This window comes from Hibiscus syriacus, unplaced genomic scaffold (genome assembly GCF_006381635.1).
Source record: "Hibiscus syriacus cultivar Baekdansim isolate YM2019G1 unplaced genomic scaffold, ASM638163v2 tig00008994_pilon, whole genome shotgun sequence".
NCBI lineage: Eukaryota > Viridiplantae > Streptophyta > Magnoliopsida > Malvales > Malvaceae > Hibiscus > Hibiscus syriacus.
This window is the reverse complement of record NW_024062179.1, coordinates 125001-142500: the sequence shown is the minus strand read 5'-3', so window position 1 is coordinate 142500 and position 17500 is coordinate 125001. Positions and strand designations below refer to the sequence as shown.

Below are 17500 nucleotides of genomic sequence, written 5' to 3'. Positions count from 1 at the left end.
ATGCTGGAGATAAGAAGAAGGGACATCTCTCGACGGGGAAGAAGCTGCAGCGGCACGTCACGAACTAGCTACCAACTGAGCTTCCCTAGATGTAGTAGTAAATCAAGATGGATGCCGGACATTCAAAGAAGGCCCGGCCCCTTCTTCTCGGCAGCAAACGTAGGGCTCTGCTCTGTCTGAGGCTCGTACTGGGCCGGAGCAACGCGTCTGGTCTTGTCGGTCATTTAAGATAGGATGAAAAATGAATCCATCCGAAGGGAACATTCCTTCCCCACCCACCGCCCAACCTACTTAATAGGGTAGAAAATGCCCTTCAAAAACGACAAAGTAAAAAATATCTGAAATTCGAGAGAATTGATTCTAGTTCACCTTCTTTTGCTCAGCATAATCTTACTGATTTTGGCTTTTATGGCGGAAGGAACTATCAACGGCCACTACTAAGGACAGAGAGAGGCCAACATAGCATTCGATTGCATGAAACCCATGGTTTTCAAAGAGATGCTTCTAGTTGACCCAACATGCTCCACTGATCTTCTATCCTGAATCGAAGTCCTTTTTTATTCCTCGTCTTCCCTCCCCTCTCCCGCTTATTGATTAGGGCGAGTGTCTAAAGACCCGAGTGGTGGATTTTCTTTTTCACCTGCGCGAAAAGTCGGCCTAGTCTGCTTTATTGCTACGTGCATAGGGCGCCGGAAGCCACCTCCAGATAGAAGGACTCCTAGCTAGGTTCAAAGTACTTTCCTTAAAAAATGAAAAAAAAAAGATAAGAAAGCCTCTCTTCTTGTATTAATACGCGCCTGCGGGCGAGCGGCACACCTAGGTAAGACTTTAAATTACCCAACCATACTAACTAATAGGTATTACTGCTTTGAGAAGGATAAAACTAACCTACATATCTGGTTTATCTGCCATCCCTATCACAAATGGAATATCCTGTTAATGTGCTAGCCCTAGTTCATCTTGCTCTTCCAATTCCATTTCGAGAGCCATCATAGCTCTTTTGGACTTATACATACATACAGCACCCTTGTCTCTTTCGGCATAGACCCTTTTTTCTCTTTGCGATGCAAAGGCAATGGCGGGGGAGGCGAGAGAAGGAGAGCACGTATGGGTGGTATGAAAGCCATAAGCGGAGGCATGGGTCTTTTTCATGAAGATGCGAAGCCTAGAGATGAGTCTATTCAAAATTGACTTTAAAATCCGGGGACAGGTAATAAGATAAAAAAGAGAAGAAAAGGGGAAAAAACCAGAGGCAGTTCCATTGACCCGGAACCGGGAGCAAAGGTCGAGGCAGGGGGAAGGACGGAATCCAAGAATCTTTTTGTTAGTGGAGTCGAATGTTCCCGGAAACCAGCAAACCCAACCTATACAAAGAGCTCTTTTCAGCCCTTACTCCCAACAAGTTGCTGGGCTTTGATGCTTACCTTATTATTATGAAAAGGAGAAAGGCTTTTTTTATAGGTTAAGAGGTTGGTAAGGGGGGTTTGCTTTCTGGCTCTCAGGGCTTATAGTAGGTTCTGTTCTAAGGTATTCCCTTTCATTAGCTACGCGAGGCTAGACCTTGACTGAAAGGAAAGGAGAAGGGACGAGTGGCTCTGATAGCGCATAGAAGGCTGTTTTTGATAGCACCGAAGAACCAGTTGCCACTCACTGGCTCCATATCTCCTTCCCTTTTTCTCGGTCCCCCCGGAAAAGCGATATATATATTATATATATATATTATTCCCCCAAAAATTCTGTACTATAGCTATCCAGCTGACGAGTTTACCCTAGCTCTTGTGCTCCGGGGAAAAATCAGGGAAGGTGTCTAAAAAAGGAAGCAGAGGTTCTTCACTTCACGTGACATAGTTACGCTCAGGTTTCACCAACTTCGCGTCGGGTTCACTTCAGTGAAATCTTGTTAAAGCAAACCAACAGTTGATTGAACCTTAGGACGGTAGCGAAAGGAACCTTCTAGCTAACCGGGTCAATTCAAACTCACAACATACTCCATGGAATTAAGAATCCAGCGTAATTGGTTTTCTCCAGCGGCTCTTTTTTCTATATTTTTTAAGATGGCCCTGCTGCGTCTGCCCATTACAGAGCAGGCCTGACTCTCGTGAGCAGGTCCGCTGGCTTTTAGTATGGCTTTTTACTTTTCTGATCCGGCATGATAAACAACTCGAACTCAACTTCTATTCTTTCAAGAGAAGGCACCGAGATCCCGCGTAAGCGTTGTTTGCCCGTTGCCAATAGGATCGACTTGGGTAGTCAAATTCCATTGTGAGATTCAAAAATATGAAAGTAAGGGACCGGAAATCTTAGGATCAAAAGGTTGTTTGTTCTAAAGGACTGTAAATCCTTGCTCCTAGGATCCAAGGAGGGGTTTTAGGAAAGACTAAAAATCATTCCTAATTACCTAACTTACTCTAGTGTCTACTGACTGAGTCGTAAATTAGATTGGATGGACCGATGGGGAATCAAATTAGGAGTTTTGGAAAGGACTGAAGATACTATGTATCAAGACTCGCGATAGGATCTGAGTGCTCAGTCATTCAATATTTGATGGGTGATTTTTTCTTATAGAATAGAAAAAAAGTAAAAAAAAAAGCAGTAGAAACTATAATAAACAGTGCAGTAGCAATAAATGCTCGGTACTTCCATAATCTCATCATCTTGTTTTTTTATATCCCTTCCCAGTGTCGAATCACAAGAAGTTGGAGCGGATCTTTGATCTTTTATTAGTATTCCCCTTCCTTAGACTGGGACGCATACATCGAGAATCCAGTGTGCAATTCATTTTGATAAGATAGATAGATTGTCCCCAATTAGTCATATAGGTTACACTAAATCGGAGCTAGAATAAAGGGTAGGTAGGTTGAATCTTAAAAGTACCCTGCCGGGTACGGGTAACTATGTTAAGTTAATTACGTATCAAAAAAAAATTTTTATAGGAAAAAAATTGTGCTACTCTATTCGATGGATCAGGAACAATCGAAAAAAGCCAGACCAGTACGGTATCTCTTTGAATCCTGAATATGGTGATACCCCCGATTGTACTAACCTACATATGTTTCTCCTCCATCAATCGGCACTAGTTATTGTCATTTGGATTCCTTGACTTTCTTTGTCCGATGAGAAATGCGAAACGAAAGAAGGCTGGGAATTAGATCCTACTCTTTGTCTCTTCTTTTCTTTTCTTTTTACAGAAAATGAAGAGATGAATTGATCGATTCATCGGATCCTAGGTCGGGACTGACGGGGCTCGAACCCGCAGCTTCCGCCTTGACAGGGCGGTGCTCTGACCGATTGAACTACAATCCCAGGAAAATTAGGTGTACAGCCTCAAAATTTTTATTATTTTTCTTATTGGATTTCATTCGAACCATTTAGTTTCGCCGTGTTGTAACAGAGACACGAATGATATACTATATTATTATAAGAAAATAGATCTTTATAAATATAAATGCAGTAAACTCATAGTGGGCTAATTCATGAATTGAATCAAATGGGCCCTTTAACTAAGCGGTAGAGTCGCGCTCTTTAAACGCCCTAAGAAATAGGCGTAAGTCGTCGGCGATAAAAAAAGGGCTTTTCTATTTTTTACGAAACTCCTGTCTTAGTCTTCATTTTATTTTTCAGCAGAGAATATAGATATGAAAAAAAGGTAACCGCCTGGCTTTGAAAAACCAGTCTTGACAGACCCTGGTGAGTCGTTTTTTTTTAGTTTTTAAGTAGAATGTTCATTATGATGATAAGTAGTCGATTAGGAGAATTGCTATGTCACTTATGGTCGTTGCCTCATCCTCATGTTTTTATTATTCAGATTTGTTGTTTTGGGACATAGATATTCTAGATACCCATTATGGAATCGATAAAGTCTTCCTACTTCTCCATTGTTCCAATCAGATTCGAAAAATGAGAAAGAAAGAAAGAAAAAGTCAGTGGACCTAAAAAAATTCATAACTATATAAGCTATTCTGATATTAAGATTCGATATAGATGAAATCGTGGAAGTGGACCTTTGATTTCCTTGGACCACGTAAGAATTCGTCGTCCGATTTCATCTTCTTGTTCTTGGATGCTCTATAGGAATTTTTCGCTATTCCTTTCCTCCACCGAGAAAGGTTCATTCCGAGTCACAAGAGCAATCTCTCTTTTTTCATTTTTATTCTTTTTGTTATGGTAATGCAATGCAAGAGGTCGGAAAGAAGGTTGTTTTTAATGATGAAAAGAGCTTTTTTTTATGTTATGTGAAATTGATGAAAACCCGATATTTAAAGGTCGGTAATGTTAGAAGACGACTGTCGGTATCTGATGGTAAGATACCTACGGTCGGTATATCTTTGAAAGCTCAGACGGAGAGAATAAACGGACTCCTCGAGGGCTACTTAAGGCACTTTAGTGCAAACCAGAAGGACTGGAGCTGTTGGATGTTGCTCAGTGCTGCTATAACTTAACAACCAAAAAGCTCTGCGTCGAACTTCAGCCCCTTCGAGTTGGCCCCGGGGCAACAGCCTCTGACGCCCCACACCATTGTGAAAAGAGGGGGCTTGCCCATCAGCCTACTTTGCCAAGAGGTGACAGGATCGCAACGACCTAGCCCAAACCTACTTAAACTAAAGGCTTGGCCGGGTTTGAAGGAAGAAGAAAGTAGACCTTGTTTGTAGAGAAGCGGATAGGAGAGGTAACCTATAGACTCAAGCGATCAGCTCGATGAAAACTCACCCCGTATTCCATGTGAGTCAGTTGACTTCGATTAGACCAGACCGACCCAGAGAGGAACGTGCCCGCGAGGGCACCACCAGATGTTGTAGATGAACCTACTAAAGAAGAAGGTTGAGTATATCATAGCTGACCGCACCATGGGCTAGCCCATACACCCACTGCACGAGTGAAATACTACTTAGTCAAGTAGAAGGGCCAACCTGAGAGCGAGGCGAGCTGGGAACGGGCTGAAACTTACGATTCGAAGACCAAGTCAGAGATTACTGGACCTTTCGCAGAGCGACTCTCAACGAGACTTAAAAAAAAAAATGTTTTTTTTTGCTTAATCCGCCTTTATTTACTAAAGATCAAGGAGTATACTTGTACTCCGGCTAATAAAGGAAAGGTTTTTTTTTCATTTAAAATTGAAGTTTGACTCTGATTAGATCCTTAGCGCAAGCGCTAAGTAAGCAAGCTACCTTATGTAATGTAAAAAAAACCGAGGAAAATAACGTCAAGTAGAAACGAACAAGGTCTTACGGCACGATCACTATATCTTTTCTTTTTTCTTTTTTTTTTTTTGGAAAGAGGGGATGATACGTGGCGTGGTATACCTAATCGTTTGGTCAACGAGACGTACGTAAGTCGACATAGCTCCATGTATATGTTCTTTGGAGCTAGAACCCATAAATAGAATGAAATGAAATAATGGTGAGCCTAGGGCGACGAATATGGCTCAAGGGTGTCTATACAAAGCCCTTCTCTTATTCATTCAAAGGGCCAATGCACCAGCCAGCCGGTGTGGTGGCGAACACGCTGTGCTGTAAGCCAAGCTGTTCACCTTGTAGACGGAGGAGATATAGAAAGTGTGCCGTGCGTGATTCAAAAGATTCTATAGTAGCACCAGTATATTATTTTATTTCACTTAGCCTGCCTCCCCCATGACTTTCCGGACCAACCAACCCAGATCTGCCCTCGCAAGTCTCTCTGCATTTTGGGAGCAGAGCATGCAAAATCGATCGAGCAATGGATGGATCTTAGAAGAATTCCACTTTGAACGGCACGACTCTTTCTATTTTTTCGCTGGAATTGATTTTGTCTCCCCTCCTCTTTCAATCGACACACTCGACGCAGATAGCTCCGGTGGCCCCGGCTTCTGCCTCTATCAGGCGGCGGCAGCCCCCACCTCCACAGCCACAGCATGGAGGAGCAGCTCCTTAATCCGCACTACAACCAATCCAAATTATCTCCGGATCGATATATGATGATGCTAAACCGAGACCGAGATAGAGAAAGAGGGCTGTCCCTTTGTTGGCTTTTCGAAAAAAAGCACTCATAGGAATGGTGCTAATTCCCATGTTCTTTTTAGTCAGTCTCGCTTGGTTTCGAGAGCCTCCCCCTCCCCGTCTCTTACTCGTCTTTTGAAAGCCGTCATCCTGGATTTCTTTTTTTTCGTATGCCGGCCTCACCTTTCTACATTAATTATTATTAATATTTCCTCAGGTCTCTATAAAACAGAATGAAAAACCCAGGAAAACAAAAAGAGAGAAGAAAAGTAGAAAGGGGGGAAGAAGTCTAGTGCTAGTTCTTACTGAAACTTTTTTATTTAACTTTCATTTTTGAGTGGTTTCTTTGTTCTCTTATTTTGATTGAAAGAAAGACAAAACTTCCTCTTTTTCGACGAATTTCGGCTATGACTAATGTCCCGCTAGCTGAATAGGCGTCAAAGCTACCTGAAAAAAGGCAAGGTGCACCTTGGATTGAAATCGACGAATTGTTGCCAGAGAGATTTTTTTAGCCATTGGAAAAAAATAAATAGAAAGAAATAAAGGCGCATACGCGGGAAGGGGGCCCCACTACTTCCAGGGGTGGGGACTAGCCTCATTATTTCTTACTGGGCGAGAGGTGCACCTAACCCACCTACCCACTCATCAATCACGGTGTTCAGCTGACTTGCACCGATAGACCCCTATTGTATTGGAATTAGGCGCCCATCTTTTTACTGTTGTCAACTAATCTCTTCAATGTTCGATTCTACTCTATGTTAGAACATTTCTGTGAATGCTATTCTGATCTAAGTGGTCCTATTCTGTGTCCCGTGCTAGGAAGCATTACTCCTCTTTTCATTCCAAATTCAAGAATACGACTGATACGATTGATTGGTCTGTGTGCCTCTTTTATTACTTTTTTGTATTCTCCTGTTCCTCGGATACAATTCGATCCTTCTACGGCCAAATCTCAATTTGTGGAAAGCCTTCGATGGCTTCCTTATGAAAACATCAATTTTTTTTTGGGTATAGACGGTATCTCTTTATTCTTCGTGATATTGACCACATTTCTGATCCCTATTTGCATTTTGGTGGGTTGGTCTGGTATGAGAAGTTATGGGAAAGAGTATATTACAGCATCTCTAATTCGTGAATTTCTAATGATCGCCGTGTTCCGCATGCTGGATCTTCTACTATTCTATGTTTTTCCCGAAAGCGTGCCAATCCCTATGTTGTGCGGAGCTGAGCATCTTCTATTCGCTGGGATAAAGCTTTTCCTCTGCAGGGGCCTTGTGCAGTAAACCCCCTACGGGCGGTCGTCCGTCGTCGTAAAGTAGTCCCCGCGAAGCTTTCGGGAGGAGGGGTAGTCTTGTGTGTAAGCATAGCATTTCTGGTCGAACCTGCCCAACCCAACTAAGAAGAACCGAACCTGACAGACACATCTTTTTCCTTTTGGGAGGGTACTCCGAGTAGTGGGTACCTCGTAGGACCTCGACCCGCCTACTCGGGTCTTGTATGGATATGCAGGAAGGGGTGCTCCTAGGTGTGTGTAGGGGTTGTGTTTGTTCGCGAGAATGGATTCCTCGTCAAGTCAGTTTGGGGGGTGTGGACACACTTGCGCGAATTCGGGTAACGGCTACAAGGGAGAAATCGAAAGGAAACTGTACCCGACCAGGGATGGACGTAAACTCGTAAGCTACCGAGGGTAGGGATAATCGTCCAGGTCTTATTGTGAAACAAAAAAGCCGCCCCGCCACAGCAGGCGGGTTGGTTCCTCTGTCGTCGCCGGGGAGCTCTTGGCGAGGAGACCTTAAGAAAAGTTTCTAAAACAAACGGGAGGGGAGGATCGACCCGTTCAGTATAATTCCGAAGAAAGACTGTTGGCTGCAGATGGAGACATTTCTTTGGCCCCCTTCAAAAAAAAGGAAATGCGGGCAGGGTTAAGCTCGGCAGAGGGTTCGAGAATAGGGTAGGGTTCTGTCCTTAAGATTCAGATAAGAAAAGAGTTTCAAACCTTTATGCATGCACCTCCGTATAAGTGCTGCGTACAAGTTCCGGCCAGGATAATTGGGAAAGATCAAACCAATTTGAACCGCTCACATCACAATAGTAATAGCGTAAAGGCCGTAAGTCGGGGGACGGCCATAACATAAGGCTATTACTTTCACATCTCTCTCTATCTATAGATAGAGAGAGAGATCCGCTGCGTGAGCAACCCGACTGTGCGTTACAGGTGCTCTACAGGCCGCACTCCATCTTTCTTCCCAACGAGCCCATTTTTCTTTTGACTTGGAAGACGGGCGTTGCGTTCGGTTCGAAAGGCATGGTTTTCAGTATGTCTCCAGATAGGGCCCCCACTAGTCCGGCTAGCTAGTGAGCGGTTCTTTCGGGCGAGAAGCAGGCCGGGCCCTACGGGCGGGCATCTCCCGCAACGCAAGCTGCATTGTTCGCCACCACCCGAAAAGCAAAAGATTCGAGAGTCCAGGCTGAAAATACATGCATAGATAGTGGTCTAATGACAAGGGCCGACGACGGAAGCTCGGGACGGAGCCGTATGATGCGGAAGTCTCACGTACGGTTCCCTGAGAAGGGAGTGGCTACCTACTGGAGCTTCGACCGACCACCACCGGTCAATTCCGCTTTGGGGCCACCCCTTACTCTACCATTATTATAGGGGTATGGGGTTCGAGACAAAGAAAGATCAAGGCAGCATATCAGTTTTTCCTTTATACTTTACTTGGATCTGTTTTTATGCTATTAGCTATTCTGTTGATTCTTCTCCAAACAGGAACCACCGATTTACAAATATCATTAACCACAGAATTTAGTGAGCGGCGCCAAATCTTTCTATGGATTGCTTCTTTCGCCTCTTTCGCCGTCAAAGTGCCTATGGTACCTGTTCATATTTGGTTACCCGAAGCTCATGTAGAGGCACCTACGGCAGGATCCGTCATCTTGGCAGGAATTCCTTTAAAATTAGGAACCTACGGGTTTTTAAGATTTTCAATACCCATGTTTCCCGAAGCGACACTTTGTTTTACTCCTTTCATTTATACTTTAAGCGCGATTGCTATAATATATACTTCCTTGACCACTTCAAGACAGATCGATCTTAAGAAGATCATTGCTTACTCCTCAGTAGCCCATATGAATCTGGTGACTATTGGTATGTTTAGTCGGGCGGCGGCCGTTAGGTCACCTATTTTGAGTTATGGACACACAAGGCCAAAACATGTGTGCCGGGCGTGCGACCCATCAACCTACTAGCAATGGGGGAGAAAACATAGCATGTCGCAACAAAAGCTTGATTCGAGGCGTCAGCAAAACACTGCCGTCTGTTCCAAAAAAAAAAAAGCCCCTTAGCGCCCCGGGACGGGAGTGGGGGACGGCCCTACGCGCAGGCAACAGCAGCACCGGCTCCACGAAGTCAGAATCGAATCTTTCTGTTGGCTTTCCCAATTCATTCGTAAATAAGAATTTAAGGGCTAGAAGCGAGCGCTTCTAGCTGCTTCGCCTGCTTGCTTCTTATTATGGCGGCTATGTTGGCGTGGCGAAAATGAACGAAAAGCGATATGAACGTGCTATTTTCAAATCGATTGATAGATAGCCTGATCTGTTCTGATAGATCGAAAGAGTAGGAATAGAAAGAGAAGGAATCTATCAATAAGAAGGGGGAAATCCCCTATTTCTATCTATTGATGAGACAACTATCTATTCTTGATCCATCAGAAAGAAATCGATATGTATCTGATGGAGTCTACATCGTACGTAGAGCGGGCAAGCGCTTTTTAGGCCAGCTCAGTTCTCTTATCCATCGGTCCAATGCACTGGGCTCATCTCATGGAGGGAAAAGACAAAATGTAGTTGTGTTGTTGTTGTTCGCCGCTTCGATGCATTCCCTTCTCTCCCCGGCATCGTCCCACACAGAAAGAAAGAGCGCAGAGCCGCGGCCCGACCTGTGGGTCCGCTAACGTAAAGCGAGGAGTTGAGCCTGAACTGGCGAACCGAAGTCACTTTCGGAACCATACTTCCTACAGCTAACACGCGTCCAGTCCAGCGGGAACGCGCAGCGCAAACGAACGTGAGCTGCTATACCGAATCCCCCGCTGGCCATCGGGGACCGAGTGGTAAGGCCATGATCCGCAGGGGAACGGATCACTCATTCTTCCATTGGGGACAGGTGCACGAACGACAACTCCAAACGTCACACATCCGCCGCCTACTTACCGTTTAGGTGGCACCAGCGAGATCCAGCTAAGGAAAAAAAGTTTCGCGGCTGCTCCACTCCGCCGCGGTCTCATGAACTGAACTTCGTTGCCTTCCCGCGCGCAAGCAAGCGCGAGAGAAGCAAGCAAAGTATAAGCTTTGCCAGAAGCAAGACGAGGAAGCGAAGCTTAGCGAGCTTTATAAGGCCGACCACTACATAAGCCGCTGGCGGAAAAAGCTCTTGAGAGCTTCCCTTCATTCGCTTCGCGGGAGCCGCACAGCACATAGCTGGAAGTCAGAGGGCCCATACTACCTGCCTAACCCTTCGCTCCGAGGGACCGTAGATCGGAAAGCGCCTTCTAAACCACCCCATTCATCCAAAAGAGAGGGGAAGGGGCCTATGTATTTGCATGACCCCTGCAGATTTTACCCTATCTACACCCGGAGCCAATCCCCTATCGGTCCTGCCACCACGCCGCAGAACGAGAGCTCGTGTGGAACCTTTTATCTCTGGCGTAACAGCGGTGGAACGTAACAAAATATTACGGTCGCGTAACATAAGGGCCGGAGGTACGGTAAACTCGGCCAAAATATGACACCCGAAGGGCCCGGCACGCACAATCCTATCCTATCCGAGTTTACCCCTTGCATGCACTTCGGACAGCCGACCGTAGCATCATAAGGAGGACCTCCCTTTCGAGGTAAAAAAAAGGTACGATACATAGGAAGTTGGTCTTTCTCAACGTGGTGTATAGCACGAAAAACCTTTCGATACAAGATAGGGCCGTTCTCACATGAAAGAAGAGAAGAAAGGATTGATTCTCTTTTTTATCTTTCTCGAGGAGGAAAGAGAAATAGAGTCTTATGGGGGGAGGGGGAACATTCGGGCGCATTTATAAAAATCCTCCACTGCATCCAGAATCACAAGTGGAACACTAAGCAGGGGTGGGAAGGCAGCGAACTCCGCAACAAAAGCGAAGCGAGCCCCTTACTCACCTCTCTCTATAAAGCCGCCAGTAAAGCTTGAAAACCGTTGCGCGCTAGTAGCGCGCATCCGTTTTTCAGCTGGCTTCAAAGTGCTAGTTGTAGCGCGCTAGCGCCCCTATAGAGTAAGGCTCTTCTGTGGAGTCGCACTCCACGAGCCTTGTCTTCCCTCCAACGACTAGCTTCCCTTTCTTGTTCCGGCCCGACAACGAGGACGCTGCCCTTCCCCCGCCGTGGAAGGACTTCAGCCTGTGGTGTGGTTCAACCCATGGTTATATTAGCCTCACCCCCCCATTGTTCAGTGCTCCCTGCTGCTTCGCTGGGCTTTACCCGTCCCCGGCGTGGACGCGGGCTTCTATAATATAAGAAAATGAGAAGCTCTCAACACAAGAAAACGCGAACCGCGCGGAGCCCGCCCGAGTTCGTTTTCTGCCGCCACTGGCCGGCCGCGGGGAACTACTGCTCGGTCGGGGGGAAGGGAAAGGCTTGGGCCTACCTATCCCGATAGGACCTCATAAAAGAACGGGAGCTGTTGAGAGGTTCCATAGGCAGCACTTTTGTACGTGATCGTAGTATGTCACGTCGTCTCGTCCCCGCTGCATTGAAGAGTACCTATGCACTATGTTCCGGTTCACTGATAAGGAAGATAGAGTTGGGGTGGGGGTCTACGATGTGATACTCAAGTATGACCCGGGGAGATACATGCTAACTATGGGTAGGAAGCAGGAACCTTTATGTAAATAACTTCGGGGGGTTAAAGATCTCTTATACTACCATCGATCGACAGAGCGGAACGACCAGAAAAAGAAGTGAAGTTAGAAAGCCGTATGATAGGTGGTAACTATCTTGTACGGTTCGGGGGGTAATCGGCGTACTCCGATCAGTGGGGGGATCTTTGGCTCTATCGAACATACAGGGAATTGGAGGTAGCATTCCACCGATGTTAAGTCATGGACTGGTTTCTTCAGCCCTTTTTCTATGTGTTGGTGTTCTATATGACCGACATAAGACTCGACTTGTTAGATATTACGGAGGTTTAGTGAGCACCATGCCGAATCTCTCTACCATTTTCTTTTCTTTTACTTTGGCCAATATGAGTTCACCTGGTACTAGCAGCTTTATCGGGGAATTTCTCATCTTAGTAGGAGCTTTCCAAAGAAATAGCTTAGTAGCCACATTAGCCGCGCTTGGGATGATTTTAGGCGCGGCGTATTCCCTTTGGCTATATAATCGTGTGGTTTCTGGAAATTTAAAACCCGATTTCCTCCATAAATTCTCCGATTCAAATGGCAGAGAAGTTTCTATATTTATACCTTTTCTTGTTGGAGGGGCGACCGTCCGTTGAACTACCAAAGAAAAAAGGGTAAACCAATGTGATCATGACGTTGTAGGTGCTTGCGATGGGACGGATGCGACTTCCCTTAGTTGGTTTGGGTGGCATAGCCCGTTGCAGAAGTCCCCCCCTTTTTTTTATTTCTTTTTTTAGTCTTTAGGGAGCCAAAGCTTTACCTTACTAATAAAATAAGGCTCGCGCAGGGGCGTTCACTTTTTTTTGGCTGAGCCGTATCTTTCTGGGTGGGACTGAGAGAAAAAAAGGACGGAGGGCAACCATGCATGGTACTTCTCGACCGTGTCTCCGAGGGACAGTTGAACGAGCGACTCATGAATGCAGCCGGGTTGGACGAGCCAATTACTCGAACGCGTTCGGTCTGTTTTTTGAGCAAGAATCACAGCGTTACCTTACCTTCACCATGATACGGACTCCAAGTTCTTATGGCAGAGCACGAGGAGATTTATCATCAATATGATGATGGGAATGGAAACCAGAAGCACGACCGGGGCCTTCGTAGTCCAAAATAATAAAACCATCAATAACAGTAACGTAAGCATGAGACTTTTTGGTAGTACCGGTGAACCAGATGGCCGCGGCGATGGAATCTGGGACGGAGGACTCGTAGTATCTCTCTAGATCTGGCAAAAGCGAAAGACCCCCTAACGTAATTCGAATGGAGGCTGACCGCTGAGCCCGCTCTGGCCTCGCAGGGCGGGCCCTTGTGGTTGCGAGCTGGAGCTGCCATAGCTTATGGCTAGAGCAATGAGAGGGGCCCCAGCAGAGAGAACAGTAAGGATAACGAGCGCTCCGCCCGTCAAGCGGGCGGCAGGAGCAGCGGGCAAGTGCTTGTTAGGCCAACAGCCCAGTGAACCGGGCGGGGCACTCGACGAAAGGGGGGCACACTGAGCAAGTACGAGAAATTAGCCCCGCTCCGCTTTATTAAAAGCAAGGACCACTACGGGAGGTCAAACCAAGGACCTATGGAAGTCGGGGCTCGTCCCCGGTCAATATTGGATCAAACAATAGGGGGCCGTAGCACTGACCTCTTTTTTTATTGATTCAATACAATAGGATAGGGGAAAAGATCGTACAGTTCCCTACCGAGACAACAGAAACTCTCAACGGATCCTCCGCGCGCTGGGCATACCTCTTCCGTGCGCCTTTATCGTGACGGGAACAGAACAACAGGGAAAGACCCGGCCGATCTGCCCAGGGCTTTCGGGCTCCTCTCGATCTTATTCGTAGTTGGGAAGGGGGAAGGAGTCTAAATCAATGGACATTAATGAACCATCATTGATGGACGTTGCACATGACACGATCAATTCGACTCAAGGCCTGGCGCTAATAGAGGTTGCTTACTCTCCTAGTAGCGAAGGAAAAGGGCAGGGCTTTTTTCGTAGTAATAGTGGGCTGGGCGGGTCTCATGAGATCTATGCCGGCCGTCGGAATCAAATGAAGGTCGAAGGACCATTCGATTCATTAAGGGGCATAGATCTAGGCCTATTTGTTTGGTCAATCACCAAAGGCGGGGGGGAACCACTATGGGCGAGACCCCCCCGGCCTCGATTCTTTTACATAGTCTGGGGGCCGGTCGCAGCGGAGCAGCGGGGCATAGCGGCGCCCTCGCCTGGCGCCATTCCCGGACCTAGCAGCAGACGGGCGGGCCGGGCCTGAATTCAGACCAGACCAGACCAGACTCTTCTTTGTTTGAGCTGCTCCCACGCACGCAGACCGGAAGATCTCAGTTGTCCTGGACTGGACAAGTACGTAGAGATCTTCGTGGGACCGGGGAGGGAGTCTCAATCGATCTTTTCTAGGATTCCTTATCACGCCACGCACGGAGATCTTTCCATTGATAGATAAGAGAGAGGGCTCCCCCCTTCCCTTGAACAGACTCTTAAAGGTTAGGTTACTACCTGCCTCTACAGAAGAGGTGTACTTCGTACCGCCCGGAGGTCATATAGATCGAAACCCGGAGCGATAAGAACGAAAGGGTTGGTGTGGCCACAGCTACAACTACTGGCGCTTCAAAAAAAAAAGGCTTAGATTCTAAGGGCGCTACTGAAAGCCTTTTTTAGGTCGTGTAATAGGGAGGTGTAAGCGCCTCGAAAGCCTTTGGTACTTCGGTAGGGCGAGCAGCCCTTAAACCAAAAAAAGGTTTGGAACCCTTCCCCTATTTCTACATTTCATTCTCTATTCGGTCCGCCTCAAACAAAATGAGAAAGAAAAAAGGAGAGGCCTATTGATTCGAAGTCACTACGAAAGGGTCGGTCAATAGCATAGCTCTTTCTTTTTCTGGTCTCCTTTCGAAGGAAAGGCCTTCGCATTTCTAATCCGGTAGGGCCGGACGGCTTTGTTTGCCCCAGCTTAGCTTGGCGAATCGCATCCCCGCGCAACGACATTGTTTGTGCGCCCCTTACCGTTCTCGCTCAGTGTTTGCAACGGCTGGCTGGGGAGGCAGTCGTAGAAGCGAAGCCTATCGCCACGCCGACCATCAAATACGAGATTGGGGCCCTTCTCAAAGATTTGATGGAATGGCCTAGCCCACCCAAGAGCGCTTATGTCATATGGGAACTCATGGCTGGAAACAATCCTTATGGTTTTGATATCCGGTAGGAATAATAAGATCAAAGTCCAGGTTGGTTGGTGAGCCTAGTGATAGGAGACTATCTAGCTTGGTTCGGAGAGCACTTGTTGGGTTAAAGATTTTTTTTGTTTCTAAATGTTACGGCCTAAATGCTGAACTATTGACCCTACTTGTTTGGATGGGTGTTCACCCCAAAGTGTTCCCGGACTGCATGCATACATCCGTAAGTAACTTAGTGCAACATGGCAAATTTCATTGAGAGGAATCAGCAAAGAAAAGAAAAACGGGTCAACATCTTAATGTTTATTTGAGAGATTGTCCTCGGGCTGAGGAGTGTCCACATGAGTTCGTTGAGGTGTCTACACAGGAATAAAAACCTCTTTTATATTCTGTCGACAGTTCGGATTGATCCACCTAAGTAGAACGAAAAGGAGGAATTGGAAATTCAAAGGGGGGCCAGATCAGAAGCTTTGCTTCCGGTAGCTTGCTGACTCTCCTAGTTAGAAGAAGTCTCTTTGGCGAATTCTTTAGATCTGGATAGAGTCCCCTTTACTTTGATATTCTATTAGTAAAGCGCTAGCGCGCTACAACTAGCATAGCAGCCTGCGGAAAGGGCTAACGAGCTCCTACTAATAAGTTGGAGCAACAAGCAACGGATTGAGCGCATCTTTCCCCTTTCTATTAGTAAGGTTGTCAAAAGGCTTTCCGATTGTTTGATTGCAGGGCGTTTAGACTTGACTAATTTAATATTTAGGGCAAAGAGCATCCGCTTTTATAAAAAACTTTTAGTCATCCTACCTACTCTTTTTGCAAAAAGGCTTTGGGGATAGGATCACACTCGAGAAAGAGTCTACTTCAAAGGCTGCAGGGAGGACTAGGCTCTGCAGGTGGGCACCACTATTCATCATGTCAAGACGGTTTGTTTGTTTTCGAAAGTAATCAAAAAGATTCGACGAAAACCGGGCATACATTCGAGAGAGAGAAAGATTAGTTCGTGTCTGGGTCAAGGGGACGGATGACCCGAAACCTCTTACTCCGGTAAGAGCTGTCTAACCTCTGTTGTTGTTGCTATAACCTAGTCTTACCCGCTCTTACCTCCCTGCCTGTTTTCGTTTCTTTCTTTTATGAGCCCCGCTGCCTTCGCTTTCGTTTGGGCCCGGGGAATCCCTTGCTTTTGGCTACGGTCTTTATTTACCTTTTTTGCACTTTTTTTTTTTTTTCAAAACTATTAATTCACAAACACTACTGGAACGGCGCGGCACGACAGCAATACCACGACAGATATACTTACCGACGAGAGAGAGCGAGACTGACCCAAAAAAGAGAGAGAACGCAAGAGTGACTTCCCCCTATCACTTAAAGGCCGGAAGAAAGTTTGAATTGAATTTCCTACGGCGTTATTTACCAAGCTCGGGACTAGAGGAGCATTTTTAGAATTTTAGGTTGTGATAAGGATGAAGTCTCATTCATATAGTAATGTCCCTAGCTTGCGCCCTATTTGGGACTAAGGCAGGTTTGGAACCTTGTCCTATCACCTTTATAAAATCCCTAGCTCTCTTCCTTAGTGCAACTGCCCTATTCCTACCATGGGAATATCTATCTTTCTTTCTTGTGTCATATCTACTGTTTCGGATATCAAACCGGACGGTATCGTATATGAAGAAAGATATTGTTGACGTTAGTAGACTAATCTATTCATTGGTAGGGCATTTCTTCCTGTGACCGCCTTTCCTACCAAAAGGCTAACCCAACCAAATCCGAGTTTTTTCTAGACTAGACCTTCGGGATTTTTTTAGGATTCATACATGCATTGATCCAGTCGAAGAACCTGCTCCAGAGCGACTACTCCGCCTAGCGTATCTTCCTGCCCGCCCCGGGTTCTCTCTGCTCGGATTCCACAATCAATCCCAGATCCATCCATTTGAGGGAGGTTAAATTCCGCGCTCTTCTAATTGCTTAGAGGTATTTTAACCCCTTTACATCTAGGGCTCATCGAAGCCCTATTAGTTCTGTATATTCAGGAACAGGGCTATCAAATGGTCGACTGCGAAACCCATCAGGGTTAAAAAATCGTATACTTTAACGATGCGGCGAGAGTTCGACGGATTACTTTTGCGATGTCTGTCACATGAAGAAGCTCAGCAAGCCTTGCAAAAAGTAAATGCTTTACTAATAGGGCATAGTAAAAGTGGGTTGCTGGGTTGGTTTTGCTCTCTACCTTCTCACAGGGGGATGGAAACAAGAGAGGTCAACTGGAGTGGAAGCCAAACGACGGGGCCGAGAATCTGTGATCGATCCGAAGAACCACTGCCAGATACGATTCTGCTCCCCCTTCGTACTACCAAAAAATGCGATTCTTGCCCGGCTTTCTTTCGGCTTAAGAAGGCTGCGGTGAGAATGAGGATCACTTCGGAACTCTAGGAGAATGGTCGTTTT

General features: G+C 46.2%; 2 protein-coding genes and 1 non-coding gene across 3 annotated transcripts in view; 2 read left to right on the top strand and 1 right to left on the bottom strand.

Annotated features, from left to right (window-relative positions):
* Nucleotides 1-3229: 3229 nt before the first annotated feature.
* Nucleotides 3230-3303, bottom strand: TRNAD-GUC. The gene has a single exon. It is a non-coding gene; the product is annotated as a tRNA-Asp (tRNA).
* A 409-nt stretch (nucleotides 3304-3712) lies between these two features.
* On the top strand, nucleotides 3713-15358 carry LOC120202667 (NADH-ubiquinone oxidoreductase chain 4). Its single transcript, XM_039203075.1, has 4 exons — nucleotides 3713-7188; nucleotides 8618-9132; nucleotides 12050-12472; nucleotides 15235-15358. The coding sequence occupies exons 1-4, from the start codon at nucleotides 6728-6730 to the stop codon at nucleotides 15321-15323; spliced, it is 1488 nt and encodes a 495-aa protein (XP_039059006.1). The 5' UTR covers nucleotides 3713-6727; the 3' UTR covers nucleotides 15324-15358.
* Nucleotides 15359-16377: 1019 nt separating this feature from the next.
* LOC120202668 (NADH dehydrogenase [ubiquinone] iron-sulfur protein 3) overlaps nucleotides 16378-17500 on the top strand; it is a 3440-nt gene continuing 2317 nt past the window's right edge. The window contains exon 1 of the mRNA XM_039203077.1: nucleotides 16378-17500. This exon is cut by the window's right edge and continues 2317 nt beyond it. The gene's annotated coding sequence lies outside the window, so the exon portion shown is untranslated.